The following is a 19,046-nucleotide window of genomic DNA, read 5'->3' as shown; positions in this document are numbered from 1 at the left end:
CATGCCTCCAGACATTACCAAATGTCCTCAAGGTACAAACTCATCCGTAATTGATAAGCAGTGACCTAGAGAATGATGGCTGTGTTGGAAAATGGTGCTGAAGACCAGTGAGATAGACAAGTCTAAGAAGGTCAATGTAACAGACTGTGTTTGGTAATCTTAACAACACTTTCCATCCCATTGTGCTCTTCCAGAACCTTGACATCCCTATCAAAAGATTAAATTAACCAGGGCAGGGCTAGTAGCATAGCACAAATGATAGGGTACCTGCCTAGCAAGCATGAGGCTCTGAGTTCAAACCCTAATATCAGCGAAACAAAAACAAAGAAACAAAACCAAAAAGAAGCTTCCCTCCCCGCACAAAAACCAGGGCAGGCCTTTGAGCCTGACTTGACTTACATAGCAGAAATTATGCTATGTGACATTTCTGCTGTATAGTATTGGGTCATGAAAAGATGATACCACACCTGCTCGACTAACTCTTTGCATATGTTGGTCCTGGGAACCAGCCCCATATTCTGAAGAAACCAGGACCAAATGGAGAAGTTTGCATGGGGAGGCATGAAGGTCATTGCCCTGAGCATAGGCAGAGCATTCAGCCAGTAGCCAGTACCACCTGGCTATTCATGTGAGAGAACCATCTTGGAACCAAATCCTCCTGTCCAGTTGACACTGTGGAGCAGAGAAGATCCTTCCTTGCTAAGCCTGGTCCACACTGCAGATTCAATGGCAAAAGAAATTTTTGTTTTATGTAGCAATAGATTCTAGCAGTAGAGTTGGGTAGGTTATGTAGATCTGAACACATAGGCCAAGACTTGGGTCCTAAATGTGTTGAGGATCATGTGTTGTTATCCTAATGACTAGCCCACAGTAATGTGGTTCTGAAAGCAGGTTGCTTAGGAGGTTGCAGCACAAAGCAGCAGAAAATTGTTCACAAATATTCCCAAGAAGACCAAGGAAAGGTGGGTGACCAAAGAGGAAGGACCTGAAGAGGTTGGCAGGAAGTGTTAAAGACAAGCTTGAAGGGAAAGTGGAGTAAGGACTAGGCAGGAATGTCATTGCTGAGAAGCTGAAATACGGATTGAGGATGGTCACTGGGAACCTGGGGCACTCAGTAGGAATTTAGGAATTAAGTCTCATGCTGTCTTCCCTGGCAAAGATTAAGATTTGAAGTAGAGCTGAATGCACTAGACAGAGAGGCAAGCGATACATGGTAAACTGAGCTAAGTGTAGCAGTCTTCCTCAACAGGGATAGGTGACAGGTTCACACATGTGGGGAGACCACTGAATGTCCTGGTTAATAGTACCTAGCTTGGGGAAATCACTGCATTTCTGTGTACCTCACTTTCTTTCCTATGAGATGTAGGCAGTGCTCAAAGCTCTTGGGGTTACTATGAGGATCATTTAATGTCCATACAGCACCTTAAGCACATCTTGGTACATATTAGGGGCCCAATACATATTAATTTTTAATTTTTCACCATTGCAGAATGTATCCAAGTCTTTAACACTCTAGCTGCAGTCTCACTGTTCACAACTTGGGTTGGAGCTAATCCCACTTGTTGCTGACTCTATCACTCTTCTTAGTCTTCTTCCTTATCCCTTTACCCTAGCACACAGTAATAATAAAGTGAGTCTCAAGATGATAAGAGATTCACCCTAAGCAAATATCAAGATAAAATATGCAATACATTCTTTTCTGACAATGTTTTATGGTTATTTTCAGGATTTGAAATGGAAAAACTGAGCAATGTTTGAACTCATTGCATAACCATTTCTAATTCTGCGTTCATTTTATCCTGAGTCCTATGGTAGTCAGTACATAATGTCTCTATCACTTTATGTGTATAATAGGATTAACAATATTTATCTCCTGAAAAAATAAAAATATTTGTAAAGTACTTAAAAATTTAAAACAATCTCCTGATCCTATTATAAGGTCATATTTTGAAGGACTTTTGAGTCTAGATACATAGAATTATTTGTAGATGAAATTATCAAAAAATTAGAACAAATTAATAACCTGTCTTGTTTACAATATCTTTTCTAAATCTCATTGAGATATATTTACATGCACTTCAAAGTGCAGGTGATAGAAGGCCAACATTTTTCCATTTATCTTTATGCTAATAATACCAATTATAAGGCAAATAACAATGTCCTTGCCCTTTCAATAGGAAATGAAACTAATGACACATCATCTGAAGAACCTGTTATTTTCTAAATGAGAAATAGTTGCGCATTGTGCTGAAAATCTTAGTAATACCTTGACAACCCTTCCTCACACATGCAGCCTTTGATTTTCAAAATGTGTAACAGATTCCATGTTTTATCAATCATTCACTCATCATTGTTGGAGAGGCCGCTATGTGCCTATTGCTCTAGGTACTGGTGCAGAGACAGTTAGACTAGAACTTGACCTTGGAGGGGCTTATAGGCTGATGTGTGTATGTGTGATGTCTAATCTATGATCTGCAGAGGTATTTGCATGGCTCAAGTGAAGTGTGCAAAGGTCCAACAGTGTCTTGAAAGGAAGAATGTTTCATTCTAGTTACAGGGAGGGATGTTTTCAAATGCTTCTTAGAGGAAGAGACCTTTGAGCTGCCTCTGCAGACAAGAGATGTTCAATAGATGGGAGGAGGAAAGAGGTGAAAGAGAGGGCACTGGCAAAGGGATTTTGGCTAAGTCCTAAAAGTAGAAAGGAGTCCTTTAGAATGGTGAAAGGATATCATAAGACAGGTCACTGTGTGAGAAGGAGGCTGCTTTGCGGTAGATATCTAGACAGTGGGCATCAGTATTATAAAAAGAGCTAGAAGCCAAGTGTGGCAGTGCACACCTGGAATTTCAACACTCAGAACACTGAGGCAGGAGGATCATGAGTTCCTAGCCCACCTGGGCTACATGGCGAGATTCTGTCTCAAAACAAACAAGCAACAGAGCTAGAATAAACATTTGACAGTCATGCTAATATAAAAGTAAAGGTAAAACACCACCAGATGAGAGAGAAATATTTATTTTGACCTCTCTCTCCTCATGGAGCATAGGGAATGTGATAGATTCACCAGTTGGAATCCCTGCCACCTGGGAAACCCTTGAAAGGCTTTTGTGGGGATGGTCTTGCAAACTTGGGAGTTTTCGCCTTCATGTTGCCTGGCATTCTCCATCTTTCTCCACCACAACTTTCAGCTTCTTCACCACCTAAGCAAGTTTCATGCACCATGATATTGGTGTCCTCAGGCTGTATCCACCCTGCCCCCCACCGTTGTAATCAGCAGTAGGAGGCTGCAATCTGCAGGTCCACTGAGGTTTTTCACTTTCATGGCATCTTCCAAGGTCCTGCTCTCTTGGGAGCATCACAGAACCATGTTTGCTATCTGCTGCCCACCAGAAAAAGCATGGCTGTCCTGTAGTTGTTATTGTGTGTTGTGGTGATTTAAGGCGGACCACTGTGTGGAGCTTTTGTTGGAGATGCCACACTAACAATTACATGGTAAGAGATTTATTTACATGCGTCCTCTCTGCATTCTGTGAGTATTCAGCAGGTAGTTGCCAAGTTACAGAAAACGTGTAAATGCAGATATTTCTATATTCAACAGCAGGGTTAATTTTCTGAGTTGCAAAGTCAAATGCATGTAGCCTCTGTAGCAGACTGCATAGATGAAGGTAAAGAGACAATGTTACTATCTAAGCAAGGACTTTGGAACTCACTAGCTATAGGGACTTTGTTCATCAAAATAACTCATTAATATCATAATAAAAACAAATGACTACTAGCTATAGGAAAACACTGTTAAGGAAATGGTTAATGCAGGCCTGCAATCTAATTATTCCTTTACTTGGGACACATGAAAGAGGAGTGCAAATATCCAGACCTCATGGTGAAAACACTAATGGTATTCACAGGTAAAAAGATAATGGAGGGTCCTTGTCTGCAAAATGCAATCCTGCAGCTGTTCAAAGTTATCAATTGCAGGGCAGGATATCACCCCAAAACTTTGCGGTTCAAAACAGTACTTTGGTATCGTCTTTCACCTTTCAGTGGGTTGACATGACTCATCTAGGGGTTTTTTTCTTGGAGCTTGTCCTGCAGTTGGGTAGTGATGCAACTGCAGACAGCTGAGGGGGTGGCAGAGCTCCCAACATGCCTTGCGCATGCTGCTGGTTGATGAGGCTGGGAGCTCAGCAGGAGTGGCCAACTGCCATGAGGCCTCTAAGAATTCTAACAGACCCAGGTTCACTTAAACTCCCAGAGTGTCACTTCTGCTATATTTATTGATCAAGCCCAGCAGGAGGTGGGGAAAGAGTCCACATCTTAACACACCAGTAAAATGGTCATCTTGCAAAGAGCAAGTGGGCTGGAGATAGCAGTGAAGACATTTTTGAATAATGAAATCTGCCACTGGTCTGTTTAGGTCACCTGTTGTAAATAAACCTGTATTTGTGGATTGACGGGCATGACTAGAGACTGCTATGTGATCTGGGAAATTGAATAGCATTTAATGCCTCTGTACCCATTACTTAAATTCTACACACTGAATCTGAACCAGCACATCTTTTAATGCAGCACATGTTCTAATGTGAGGACACTTTTGAAGTATATTGATGGTCCACCAAACTTTTACAATAAAAGGCCTGATAATGTGCATTTGAGGTTTTGTGGGCCATGTGGTCCTTGTTGCAACTTCTGACTGTGCTGATGTAGTGTGAGAGAACCTATGGGCAAAACATAAGCAAGTGAGTGTGGCTTTGTTTCAATGAAACTTAAGTTACAAACACAGGCTGCAGGCCAGATTTGGCCCAAGGGCAACAGTCTATGATCTTTCCAAAGGAAGACTGCTTGTCTGGTGTCTTACTATTGAGCCATTAGTAAACTTGTCATAAACTATGTCAAGACCAATTTGATCACGGAATTCACATGGTCTCCTAGAGAGTTCCTATATATTCAATACAATGCTTGTGCATAATATGAACACATAATATCAGTAAGTCAGCTGCTCCACAAATATTAATTCCAGTGTTGACATAGCAACATGTACTGAAGTCTAGGATTTTATGGTTGACTCATACCTGGTCACTTAGTCACATGACAATGTAAATGGCAGAGCACATGCTTTTCATTGTAAAAGTGGAAATTCCTGTTCAACTTTACTTCACTATTGAGAAGAAATCCAAATTTATTATCAGACATTTGGAGATCATATCTATCCTGACTACCTTTAAAGTATTTTTAACACAAAAGGAAAATAAGCCTCCTAGAATGTAGTGTCCAAAAAATTCCCCTTTTCTATAGCTGGTTTTCTTCAAATGGAAGCCACTGCTGTAGTATCAGGTTAAGCTTGAGAGCAATGAAAAGAGAGGGAAATGGGGCAGTCTGAGGGAGGTTGTCAGGAATGGTTCATTACATAACCAGCAAACCTTTTTAAACCTTTCAGAACATGGGAAATGTAAGATAAATATTTAGACTTCAATTATAAGGATTTTTTTTCTTTCTTCCTTTGAGAGTTGTAATAGAAGTAATTTTCTGAATAGATTTACAGATGACAGTATTTTTGATATGAGTCTTGGGGTTGAATAGATAGATTCTATAAGGAAAGAGGGGGAAAAAGAGAAGCTTGTATAGACAAAATATCTAAACTCATATCTTTTTAGTATGTGTAGAAGATTTTTATTAGGAAATTACCAAAAAAGTACTTGTAATTTTGACATGCATATAAGCAATATGAAAACTGTAAACATATTTTTAGTCCTGTTATAAATAAACTACTTCACAGGACAATGAAACTGTTAAATATAGAACCAGAATGTTTCTCTATGCTATTTTCTATAAATTTTCTTTTGTTGTTGTTTGATGTGGGGGTCTCCCCATGTATCCCAGGCTGGCCTTGAGTGACAGATCCTTCTGCCTTAGCCTCCCGAGTGCTGGGATTATAGGCATGTACCACCATACCTGGCTAAAAATGTTCTTAACTATTTTGTATTTTAGATAGTGAGACATTCTTAGAGAAGTTAAGTGATCAGATTTTTTACATTTAATATTAGAAGCAATGTGATCAGAAAAAATGGAAGAGATTTGTATTTTTCCAACTTCAGAAAATGAAGATCAGCAAAAGTAACTGCAGAAAACATTTTGTTAGTTATTCCTGCATTAAGGCCTGTATTTGAGTGATGTGCTAATTCCAAAAGGGGGACACAAAGCATTAGTTGAATCAGTGACTCCTTGTTCTTCATTTCTAGTTTACTGAACATGATGTCCACACCTATATGTGAGCTCATGCCTGTCTCTCTCCCCATGATAGCATGAGATGAAAATCCCAGGGCTGGCCCAGGGGAAGGCAAGAAGGATGAAAGGGGAAAGGAGATTTAAAAAGGGAAAGAATTTCTTGAATTATGCATAAAATCATAGGTATGAGGTTTTCTATGAGAATGAGTTATCATTATAGGATTCTCAGTGGGATCATAGTTTGAAAATCACATTATTTTCCTCTTTTCCCACATGAGTTCAAGTTCCTCAAAGCAAACAGACTATGGGCTGGAAGGAATGGAGCTCACCCTTTTGTGTTCTGGTACTCCTTCAGCATTTTGTTACCGAGGCTCAGGATTCATCTTTATTATAATGTAATACTATGTAAAATTTACTTGATGTAAAACTGGATATAGATCTTCAAATGATGTTTGTGGCCTGGGTATGGGTGCTTACACCTGTCATCCCAGATACTCAGGAGGTGTAGGCAGGAGGATTGCCATCTGAGGCTGGCCCAGGGCACAGAGTGTGAGACTCTGTCTGAAAAATAACTAAAACTTAAAGGACTGGGGGCATCAGCTCAAGTGGAGCAGGCTTGAGGGTCTGAGTTCAAAAACCCAGCACCACTCAGAAACCCCAACAAACCAAAAATGATGTTTGTGGATAGATACATGGGCAAGAGAGGGAAGTAGAATTAATATATTAAAAAGAAAGATAACATTTGAATGAAGGAGTTACTAAGAACTTAGGTGTCCACAATGGTGATGGTTTTTAGCCATATTTTAGAAACATAAAAATTATGTGCAAAGCAGTATGTGCTTAGGGAACTTCTAAAAGAACAACAAAAATGTCTTCAAATTGCTCCTGCACTTTCAGGAGCAGTGTGTGATGAGTAGACATGCATGGCCTGCACAGAGTTCCAGCAGGTGGAATGCTGGACTGTGGGATATGAACCCATCGCTGGGTATGGGAGAGGCTCCCTGCCTCAGGGTTGATGGCACTGTTTCCCAAAGAAGTGCACAAAATGCTCAAATGAATATGATCTCAATTGTCTCCCAAATGGAGCCAATCATACAGCAATGCATTGATCTTTCAAAAGATGCTTTCTGTCATGCTGTGCTTGTTCCCAGCCTTTCTGTGCTTCACCATGGCAGGCAGTTCCATTTTTTTATTCTGGCTACATGAAGCATTGTCTTTCAATATTTCCAATCTGTTTTTCCTTTATCCTCCCTCTTCCATGCCCAACTCCTTGGCTGGGTCCTATTTATTTTGTAGTACATTTCTCCCTTGTTGGTGCAACTCTAAGGAGTTTCTACTAACTTCTCATGAAAACAATTATCTCCTTTTTTTTGCTTCTTTTTAGGTCTTCTAAATCCTTATCACTCTTTCTGCTAAGATCACCTAACTGTTTCTAACCCTAGATCAGCAGGGTATTCCCTGGTACAGATAATGCCCTCACATCAGGGTATCAGTACCAGTCCATACATCTGCACCTGAAGATTCAACAGTGATACCTAAACCAACTTCTAAATCTTTCAGCCAAACAAAGTGATAAATGCCTCCAACTCAGCTGATTTGCCCCAATATCTATTATTCTCAAGAGCCCACTGCTATTTGTTTCGTAATTAAAATGCTGTACTGTTTCCAAAACTTATTCATATGCTAGTTTCCAAAGAGAAGGTCCATAATAAGCAGTTTTTTTTAGTACTTCTTGATTTCACAAACTATCAATTTTCTAACTAAGCAGACTAAGTTGAATTCTGCGTTTTCCTAATACAAATGGGACTTTCCTCCATAACTTCATGTTAATTTCCTTTTTCCTTTGCAGATGGAGACTGGAAGGTGACTGTTGTCACTGGGGATTTTGAGAATGCAGGCACCACTGCCACAGTATCCCTTTATGTCTATGGAGACACAAGATGTTCAGGTCCTATTATTTTAGGGTCTGGGAAATACCAGCTGTTTAACCCCAACAGTGCAGATATATTCAAGGTAAAATTGGTCTGGCTATGACTTGTTTGCTGAGCTTTTTTGTGATACATATATATTCCCACAGATGGATTTTAAAATGACTTGTGGTTGCTCTAGTGTTGTCTTTGCATTAATTTTTCTTGATATACATTAAATATTTTATCTTAAGGCAGTTGGAAAACAGTAATAATAAGAATATAAGAGTTTGATTTCTTCCCCCATTGTATGAAGGCAAAAAGTGTATGAATTTTAGAAAGTTTAAAAACTAGAGTGGAAAAATTTACTACTAATGCTACCAACAAATTGACTGTTTTCTTTTTTAAATGTCTGTCCTGTTCCTTGTCCAAATCTATGCACATTTTACCCAAGCACCTGCAGTAAGGGATGGAGGATGGGGAAGAAATGATCTAAGCAGCCACATGACCAAGATTCAAAGGCTGCCTTTACCACTTCTCAGCATGTGGCCTGGACATGGTGTTTAACCTTTCTCTGCCTTGGTTTCCTCAACAGCCTTTTCCTGAAAGGATGAGGATTCAATGATTGAACCTTATCGTATTCTCTGAAATGCTCAATAAATATTTGCTGCCACTATTATAATACACATATTATTTATAGCATCCCTTTCTGCATTACAACCTGTGCAAAGAACTACATAGTCTTCCTAATTATAACTTTCATTAGTTAAATGCTGAGTATTTTGCCATAGATAAATGAAATATCTTGGTATTATTGGACATTGAAATAGCTTGTAGGTTTTTATCATTGCAGATAGCTTTGCAGTGAACATGCTTTTAAACTTAACTTACTTCTCTCTCATTTTTTTTAACCAAAGCTATCTTATTTTCTTATAACAAACTCTGGGAAATGGGATAATTCTTGATCCAATTTGACAAATTACTTGCCATGATATAGTAAAGAACTGCTAAAATTTAATTGTTACTAATTACTGCTCTGCACCAAATCAGTTACCTGCTAATCCTACTGAGGAGCCCTTGTATGTGATTTTTTTTTCTACTTACAAAATTCTCTTCTTGTGGAGCACCTGTTGTTCACACCTATAATCCTAGCTACTTGGGAGGCTGAGATTGGGAGGATTGCAGTTCTTGGCCAGCCCAAAGCAAAAAGTTCTCTGGACCTCATTTAACAGAAAAAAGCTGGGTGCTTTAGTGTGTGACTATCATCCAAGTGATGGTAGGAAGACTAAAATAGAAATAGGATCATGGTTCATGTGGGCCTGTGCAAAAAAGCAAGACTTAGCTCCAAAACAACCAGAGCCAAAAGGGATGAGGGCATGGCTCAAGTAATAGAGTGCCTGCTTAGCAAATATGAAGTCCTGACTTCAAACTGCACTACTGCCAAAAAAAAAAAAAAGATTCTTTCCTTGTTCTTAGCTTTCAGTAGTTTGACTATGTCATGTCTGGGTACAGATCAACTTGGGTTTCCAATACTACATTCTCAGAGTTGTTGGTTTTCAAGGATATTGTGAAGCTATGGACAGGGGTAGTCAAGTTACAATACATTAACTCTTCTGTAATTACCAGGATTTGTAGTTTTCATTGAATAAATGCTCCTCAGATTGTTGCAAGCCTTTGGATAACTTCCAGAGTTCTAGGAAATTTGATTTCAATAATATTTGGCATAGCTTTTGTAGAGGAGTGGACTTACGGAGGGTCTCAATCTGCCAGTTCAAAAGAACTGCTCTACCCTTTCTTATTTTATCATATTTTGTTCTTTTCTAATTCAAATGTCTATTTCTTCATTAAAATTTCCATTGTGACTATGATTTTTATTATCTGCTGAAGATTAATAAGAACTGTCCTTCTATAAATTTGGCTTTTAGCCTATGCTATGTCATGTGACCAAATTGAGCTATAAGAGCCACCAGTCAAATGGCTGTTGAGACATTGACTATTTAATTAATGTTAGAATGTCTGGTTCATGTGGCATGTGACAACTACAATATTCTTCTGACTCAATCATGAATCTTGAAGGAGAACCTGATTATAGGACCGGATTGAGAGTAGTAACAGATTTGAATTTCAGAAAGGGTTTGCAATGGTGTCAATGATATTAATTTTGATATCTGCCCTCCATAGATGATAGATTCAGTCTTGTGGGTATACCTGGAATGTCATCAAGAGCCAGGCTGAAAGAAATGAGACATCATCAGGAAAACAATCAGGACAACAGAAGACCAAAAAGTCCACTATGGCAACAAGTTCAAAGAGCACAGGCAAGAGAGGTGTTCCTAGAGATCAGGGATTGCAGCTCATTCATTTACTAGTGCTTAAATCTTATCCACTGCCTGACACACAATAGACACTTATGAATATCTATTCAAACAATGACAATGTAATAAAAAAGACATGGCTGAAATTTATTTAAATATTTGCTGCTTTATCTTGGGGCCTCGTTGTTAAATTTCCTTTGTGATCACTCTTACCTTGAGGGCTCCATAAAGGCATCTCATGTACCAGATATGGTTATTATTTACTTGTAAACATGCCCAGAGAATTAGCTGAAGTTTTCTTAATTGCATTTTTGCAAATGAAAACACTTTTGCAAGGTACTATTTTACCCTGTTGCTTGAAAAATATGTGAGCCTATGACATTCACTCCAAGAAAGTAGTTTTCTGGGACTGGTTTTCTATTGCATAAAGTCAATGAATTTTTGTAGATAAATAGGTTTATTATTTATTATGAGTTCATAGGGCACTTGTATACAATAATTTGAATATGCTTTTTATGTTCCTTAGGATGGACTGCATAATACATTTTGGCTTTCTTAGAAATAATTTATTTCAACAGCACTTAAATGACCTACATTTGAGTTCCCACTCTGCCCTTTACTATCTAAGGAAACATGGACAAATCATTTACCATTTCTAAGCTTTAATTTCCTCCTTTATAAAATGGGTGCAATAATACCTTCTAATATTATTGTATAGATTGAAAGAGTTAAACATTAAGGTATTTTATATAAAGTATAAAGCATTCTTATCATTATACTGTTGGGACTGACTCTTCTAGTCCTGCCTACAAATTGGGGAAGGCTTCCGATGGGTGGGATTTCAAGACAGTTTTTCAGATGAATGAAGGCGGGAAGGCAGCTCTGGCAGATGGTTAGTAGGTGGCTATTGCTGGCATGGGGGTCTGTGTAGAAGCGTCTGGAGGCTGGAGTAGGAGGAAGGAACAGAGGGAGCCAAGACTAGGTTGGCTGGGCTAAAGCAAGTCAGTGAGTGCATAAGTAATATCAGGAATTTATCATGGGCCTTTTAAATGTTTAAAGGTTAGATGTCATGTGTACCTACAAATTATTAGCCATTAGATAAATAGATATTGACATGTCATTTTGATTTTGGCACATCTCGATAGCATTTTTATGTATCTTCTCCCTTCTCCTTCATTTTCTTCTCATTTCATTTTTTTTCATAGATCTAGAACTTGGAGTTTAGCAATATGTTATCAACTCCACCAGCAGTTTAGAAATTGCAGCCGTAAGCAGTGCTCTGCTGACACAAGTGACTTTCCTGGGGATGGCAGATCCTAAGAGCAATTTAACTTGATCTTTTCCTCAGTCACCAAAGTAAAAATTTTCACTTCTGAGTTCTTATCAAGACAAGTCAATGGAGTTGTTCCTCATTAATGTAGAATAAACTTGGAAATCAAAACCAAAGCAGGTGACTTCAGAAAGATGGCAGAGTAGGAGGTCCTCAGCTAGCTTTAGTACCTCTCCAGAAAGACCAAGTAGCAACTATCCATAGGCAAGAATGACTTTGTGAAAACTCCAGAACCTGAGAGTGAGGCTGAGATACCCCCATTGGACTACAAAGCCCCAGAGAAGCAAAATTAGAAGGTAAAAGGAGCATTTTCACTCTGCCTGTGTGGCCCTTCCCTCACACTGGCACATCACCACTAGTGGATAAAAGATAACCTGAAGCAGACATCCAGTTTCCTTGATGTTCTAGGGTATTTTTCAGGAGGCCCACTCTTGCCTTACTTCATAGGGAACACTAGAGAATTGGCACAGCTAGACCACCTGGACCTAGTCAGGAAGAAAGAGAAGAGGTATGGTTCACAGTAAGTAGCACACAGACCTTAGCAGTAGCACTTCATCTGTGTTGACACTGATGTCACCCAGTTAGAGAGTTCAGTCAGTGGCTTGCTTGCCCACAGAGCTGAACTACTGGGACTATTTGGCCATGGAACAGCATAAGTGGTTCTGCCTGACTTGGGTTTCTAGGCACTGGTATGGGCTAGTCACAGAGCCCAATGTACAGCCCTGCCTTAGTAGGGAGCCAAGTTGGTGATCCTCCTAATTGGGGAGCATAGCTTGCAGCCCTGCCTGACCAAAAGTCCAGACAAGGAACCTTACCAGTCATAGAGCCCAGCAGATGGCTCTTCTAAACCAGCAACCCTGACCAACTGTGGGGCCAGCTTGTGGCCTGGTCTGACCAGGGAGCCCAGCCAGAAACTCTGCCTGGCCATAGGACTCAGCCTGTGGTCCCACATGACCACAAAACCCAAACTATGGCCCGGCCTTATTCCAGAGTATGGCCCATAGCCCCAGTAGAACAGAGTCCAACCAATGGCCTCACCCAATTACAAACCACAGCTTACAGCCCTACCTTAACTGCAGGGGATAATCTGTAAACACTACCAACCTAGGAGCCCAGTACCAGCAGTGACTGATTGTGGAGCACAGTCAGTGGCTGTGCTTACCTATGAGGCATATGCTGCAAACCTAATTGATTGCAGAGTCCAGATCTAGCCACACCCAACAGCAGAACCCAACCTGTGGCTTCACCTAAATACAGGTATCAGTAAACAACACTGCTTGGCAAGGAGTACAGCCTACAGCCCCACCTAGCCAAAGATGGTTATAGAGTGCAGCTTGCAGCCAATCATTCATGAATTGAACTAGCTGCACTATTTGACCAGAAGCATAGCCTATTACCCTGCCTAAATAGAGAAAAGTGAGGAGCACATTTGATAATACTGCCTGACCACAGAGCCCAGCTAATGGTCCTGTATAACCAGAGAGCACAGGCAAAGTTCCGTCTGCCACAGAGCCATTCAACACCCCTACCAACTGTAGAACCCAATCTCAGTCAATCTCAGAGAACTAGAGATCCCCACAGCAAGTCCCATATACCTGAAGATGCCACTAGCAGTCCCATCTGGAAACCCAGGCAAGGCTGACTGTTGAAGGTCTTTTCCTGCCAACATCATCCTTTAGCCTTTAAAGGCTAAAAGAAATGACTGCTTTCCCAAAGCACATATACTGATGCAAATGATCAGGAAACACAACACCAAAGGAAACTAATACAGCTCCACACAACTGACCCAAAAAGAAATGGAAATCTCTGAACTGACTGACAAGAAATTTAGAATATCATTCTTAAAGATATTCAGTAAATTTCAAGAAAATAGACAACTAAATAAAATTAGGAAAATAATTCATGAACATCAGTCTCAATAAAGAAATAGAAGCCATTAAAAAAGGAATAGAAATCCTACAGATGAAGACTATAACAACTTAGAAAAGTTAACAGAGCGTTTCAGCCACAGACTCAATCAAGATAAGATTAAAAGGTGAACTAAATGGTAATTTGAAAGCATTCAGTCAAAGGGACAAAAAGATAAAAGAGTAAAACAGCATAAGCTAAGGGGCTTATGGGACACCATTGAGTGAAATAATACGTGCAATCATGGAGTTCCAGAAGGAGAGGACACAAAGAAAGGGGCAGTCTATTTGAAAAATTAATTGTTGAAAATCCCTCAAATTTAAGTAGAGTATTGGACAGCCAGATTCATGAGACTCAAAGGTCACCTGAAAATTCATGTACTGAGACATAATTAAATTGTTAAAATGCAAAGATAGAGAATTTCAAAGGCAAAAAGAGAAAAATGAATCATCATATACAAGGTAGCCTCCATAAGACAATCAGCAGATTTCTGGGACAGAAACCTAGAAGGCCAGTTGATAGTGGTATCATATATTCTAAATATTAAAAGAAGAAATTGCTAACCAGAAATGCGATCACAAGATAACCCATCCTTCATAAGTAAAGGAGAGATTCCAAGACAAACAAACAAAGCTGGAATTTACTTCCACTAATTCTGCCTTATGAGAATGCAAAAGGGAATTCTGAAATGAAAGGATGCCATTCAACCATGTAAAGTATATAAATGTGTAAAACTCACTGACAAAATTAAATATAAAGTCAAACCAAGAATCCTCTAGTATTGTGATGCTACATAAATTACTTTCAACTCTAAAGTAAAAGTTAAACAAACATATTGGAACATCAATAATTATATAAACTGGCTATTGGATACTTAACATAAAATGTAAATTGTGACATCAATAACCTAAAATAAGAGGGGAGAATATAAAAGTACGGGTAAAATGCAAAAAGTACAGTATGTGGGGACTTGAGGTATGGCTCGAGTGGTAGAGTGCCTGCTTTGCAAGCAAGAATCCCTGAGCTCAAATCCCAGTTCCACCCAAAAAAAAGTATAGTATATGCTTGCAGTTAAATTGTTAATCAGCTTAAACCAGAATGTTAAATTTATGACATTTCACATAAACCTTATGATAACTTGCAAAGTATCTATTTCAATAGATAAAAAATGAGTATATAACACAAAAGTCATCACAAAGAAAGACAGTAAGAGAGGAAGGGACAAAGGAATTACAAAATAGTCCCAAACAATTAAAAAAATAATTAATTACTTACCTATCAATAATTAAATTTAAACAGTAAATTTGATGAAAAGATAGATTGAGTAGCTAAATGGATAAATGAAACAACAATAAAACATTGCATGAAAGAGACTCACTTTAACTTTAAGGATGATGTAACTGAAAGTGAAGTGATAGAAAAAGATATTCCATGCACATGGTTACCAAAAGTGAGCATGAGTGGCTGCACTTACATCATACAAAATAGACTTTAAATCAAAAACTAAAAAGCAAACAAGGTCATTATATAATGATAAAGGTATTGATCTGCCATGAAGATATAACAATTGTAAATATTTATGCACCCTTATTAGAACACCTAGATTTATTAACTAAAACTACAAGAACTGAAAGGAGAAATACATACCAGTATAATATAGTAGGAGACTTTAATACCCCACCCTCAAAAATGGATAGATATTCAGACAGCAAAGTCAATAAAGGAACAGTGCAGTAAACAACGCATAGAAAATGAACCTAATAGGCATAAATAGATCATTCTATCCAACAACAGCAGAATACATACTTTTCTCAAGGGATTATGGAACATTATCTAGGATACACCATATGTTAGGCCTCAAAGCAAGACTTAACTATTTTAAGAAGATTTAAATAATATCAAGTATCTTTTCTGACCACCATGGTATGAAAGTAGAAATCAGTAAACAGGAGGATACCTGGAAATTTTACATATGTTTGAAAAATTAAACACATTCCTGAATAACAAGTGGGTCAAAGAAGAAATTAAAAGGGAAATAAAAAATAACTTTTAGAAAATGGAGACAACTTACCAGAATGTATGGGATACAGCAAAAGCAGTCCTAAGAGGAAAGTTCATAGCTGAAAGCCTTCATTAAGGAAAAAAAAGATTTATAAGCAACCTAACTTTGCATCTCAAGAAACTAGAAAAATAGAACAAAGCCCAAAGTTAGCAGAAGAAATAAATTATTATAAAAATAAATGAAATAAAGAACAGAAAAATAGAAAAGATTAATGAAATTAAGTTATTTTAAAAGATGAACAAAATTGACAACTTTTACTTACACTGACCAAAGGAAAAAATGAGAAGACTCATAAAATAAGTGAAAGAGTAGGCATTAGAACTGATATTGTAGAAATACAAAGGGTCATGAAGCACTATTGTAAACAATTACACACCCACAAATTGGATAATCTAGACAAAGTGTATAAATTCCTAGACCCAGACAGCCTATCATAACTGAATCAGGAAGGAATAGAAAATGTGAACAGACAGATAATGAGTAAGCAAAGAGAAACCCAGGACTTGAAATCTTGGTTGCCGGATTCCATCCAATATCTAAAGAAGAATTAATAGCAACTCTTCTCAAACTCTTCCAAAAATTGAGATGGGGAATTGAAGTAGAGGTAGCATTTCCAAACTCACTTTATGAGGCCATCACTACCCTCATACCAGTTAGACATGGACACTGTAAGAAAAGAAAATCACAGGCCAATGTCACTCAGGAAAATAGATGAAAAAATTCTCAACTAACTACTAGAACCCAAATCCAAACACATATTAAAAAGCTCATACATTGTGATCAAGTAGAGCTTTTCCTTGGGATGCCAGGATAGTTCAATATGCACAAGTCAGTAAGTGTGATATGCCTCATTGACTGAATGAAAGATAAAAATCATATTTTCATTTCAATAGATGCAGAAAAATAATTTGATAAACTTCAACATCATTTTATGATAAAAGTTCTTAATACATTGCATATAGAGAAATGTATCTCAATCTGATAAAAGGCAAATATGACAAGTCCACAGCAAACATCATACTTATGATGAAAATCTAAAGCCAATTGTGGTGGCACACACCCATAATCCTATCACTTGGGAGGCAGACGCAGGAGGACTGAAAGTTTGAAGTCAGGCTAGGTTATACAATGAGTTCCAGGCTGGTCTGAGCTATGTAGCATGACCCTATCTCAAAAAAATAAGACTCTGGGCCTGTAGCTCAGTGGTAGACTGTTGGCCTAGCATGTGCAAGGCCCAGGATTCAATCACCACACCAGGGAAAAGAATCTGATAAATTTTACTTTAAGATCAGGAATTTCTATTCTGTACACTGCTAGAAGTCCTCCTCAGAGCAATTAAGTGAGAAATAATAAATAAAATAAAATAAAAGACATCTATGTTAGAAAGGATGAAGTAAAGTTATTTCATGACATGATCTTTTATGTGGGTAATTCTAAAGATGCTGCCACAAAACTGTTAGAACTAATAAGCAAACACACTTAACTGGCAGGGTACAAAATCAGTTGCATTTCTATATACTAAACATGACATATCTGAAAAAACATGAAATTCCCCTTTACATTAAGATCATAAACAGTAAAATACTTAGGAATAAATTTAACCAATGAAGTGAAAAATCTGCACATTGAAAACTATGAGCCACTGAAGAAAGAAATTAGGCATACACAAATAAATGGAATGATATCTCACGTTCATGGATCAGAAGAGTTAATATAGTTAAAATGTCCATAGTCCCAAATTAATCTACAGATTCAATGCAATCCTTCTTAAAATTCCAATGATATTTTTCATAGAAATATAAAGAATAATCCTGAAACTCCTGTGGAATAGCAAAAGACTCTGAATAGAGAAAGCAATCTTGAGAAAGAACAAAGCTAGATGCACCATACTTCCCAATTTCAAATAATTTTACAAAGCTACAGTATTCCAAGCAATGTTGAATGATGTAGAAACAAACTCATAGACTAGTGGAGCAGCATTGAAAGCCCAGATTAAACTCACACATATACAACAGCTAATATTTGACAGGGAAACTAAGAATACACAATGGGAAAGGTTAGTGATTTCCATAAATTTGTGCACATATAAGAATGAAATTGAATCCTTATGTTATACCCATCTCAAAAAAGTAACTTGAAATGGATTGAAAAGTTAAATGTCAGACTGAAACTGTGAAACTCCTAGAAGAATTATTTTTTTGAATATGACACCAAAAGCTTAGGCAATAAAAGCAAAAAGAAACAAGTGAGACTACATCAAACTAAAAAGCTTTTGTACAGGAAAGAAAATAGTAAATACAATGAAAAGGATGCCTACAGAATGGGAAATTACATTTACCAATATCTGAAACAGCATTAATTTTCAAAATCAGTATATCTCAAACTCATGCAACTCTACAGCAAAAAGTTCAAATACTCCACTTAAAACCGAGTAAAGGATCTGAACAGACATTTTCCTAAGGCATAAAATGGCCAACATGTACATGGAAGGGTGTTAAACATCATTCATAATCAGGACCTTGTGAATCTAAACCAAAATGAGACACCACCTCACACCTGTTAGGATAGATATCATTAAAAAACATAATAGGTGTTGGTGATGATGTGGAGAAAAGGGAGTCCTTGTGTGCTATTGGTAATGGGAGAAATTGGTACAGAGATCATGAGAAACAGTATAGAGAGTCCTCCAAAAAAATAAAAATACACCTGCTATATGATCCAGCAATCCCCCTGCTATGTATATAACCTAAGGAAATGACATTAATCTGTTAAAGAGATGCCTGTACTCTATATTTATTGCTGCACTAGTCACAGTATTCAAGAGTGAAAACAATCTAAGTGTCCATCAATGAATGGGCAGGTAAGCAAAATGTGGTAAATATGCATAATGGGATATTATTCACCCACGAATAACAACATGGATGCATTTTGCAACAACATATATAAAACTTGAGCGTGTTATACTTAGTGAAATATGTCAGAAAGAGAAGGAAAGTACTATATGATTTCAAATGTACAATCTAAAATGTGCATAAAAACAGACAGTACAGTAGCATTTGCCAGCAGTTGGGGTGGGGAGTGGGAGAAATGGGAAGATGTTGGTTAAGAGGCACAGATTTTTGGTTATAAGATAAGTAAGTTCTGGAGATCTAAAGTATGGCATGACGACAGTAGTTAGTATGTACTGTGTGCTTGAAATTTGCTAAGGTAGAAAAAAGATGGCGACTGAGACAAAGCCACAGACCTTGTGAGCTCCTGAACCAGGGACCCTACGGAGACGCTGGAGACACGCTTGGCTGAGGTA

General features: G+C 38.0%; 1 protein-coding gene across 1 annotated transcript in view; it reads left to right on the top strand.

The window, feature by feature from the left end:
• Rp1 (RP1 axonemal microtubule associated) overlaps window positions 1-19,046 on the top strand; it is a 354,819-nt gene that overhangs the window by 252,012 nt on the left and 83,761 nt on the right. The window contains exon 24 of the mRNA XM_074066939.1: window positions 8,070-8,233. Coding sequence (XP_073923040.1) covers window positions 8,070-8,233 — 164 coding nt within the window. The remainder of the gene's footprint in view (window positions 1-8,069; window positions 8,234-19,046) is intronic.

The sequence above is a fragment of the Castor canadensis genome, chromosome 3 (genome assembly GCF_047511655.1).
Source record: "Castor canadensis chromosome 3, mCasCan1.hap1v2, whole genome shotgun sequence".
NCBI classification, from domain to species: Eukaryota; Metazoa; Chordata; class Mammalia; order Rodentia; family Castoridae; genus Castor; species Castor canadensis.
The sequence above is the reverse complement of the archived record's forward strand: the minus strand, read 5'-3'. Positions and strand labels throughout refer to the sequence as shown.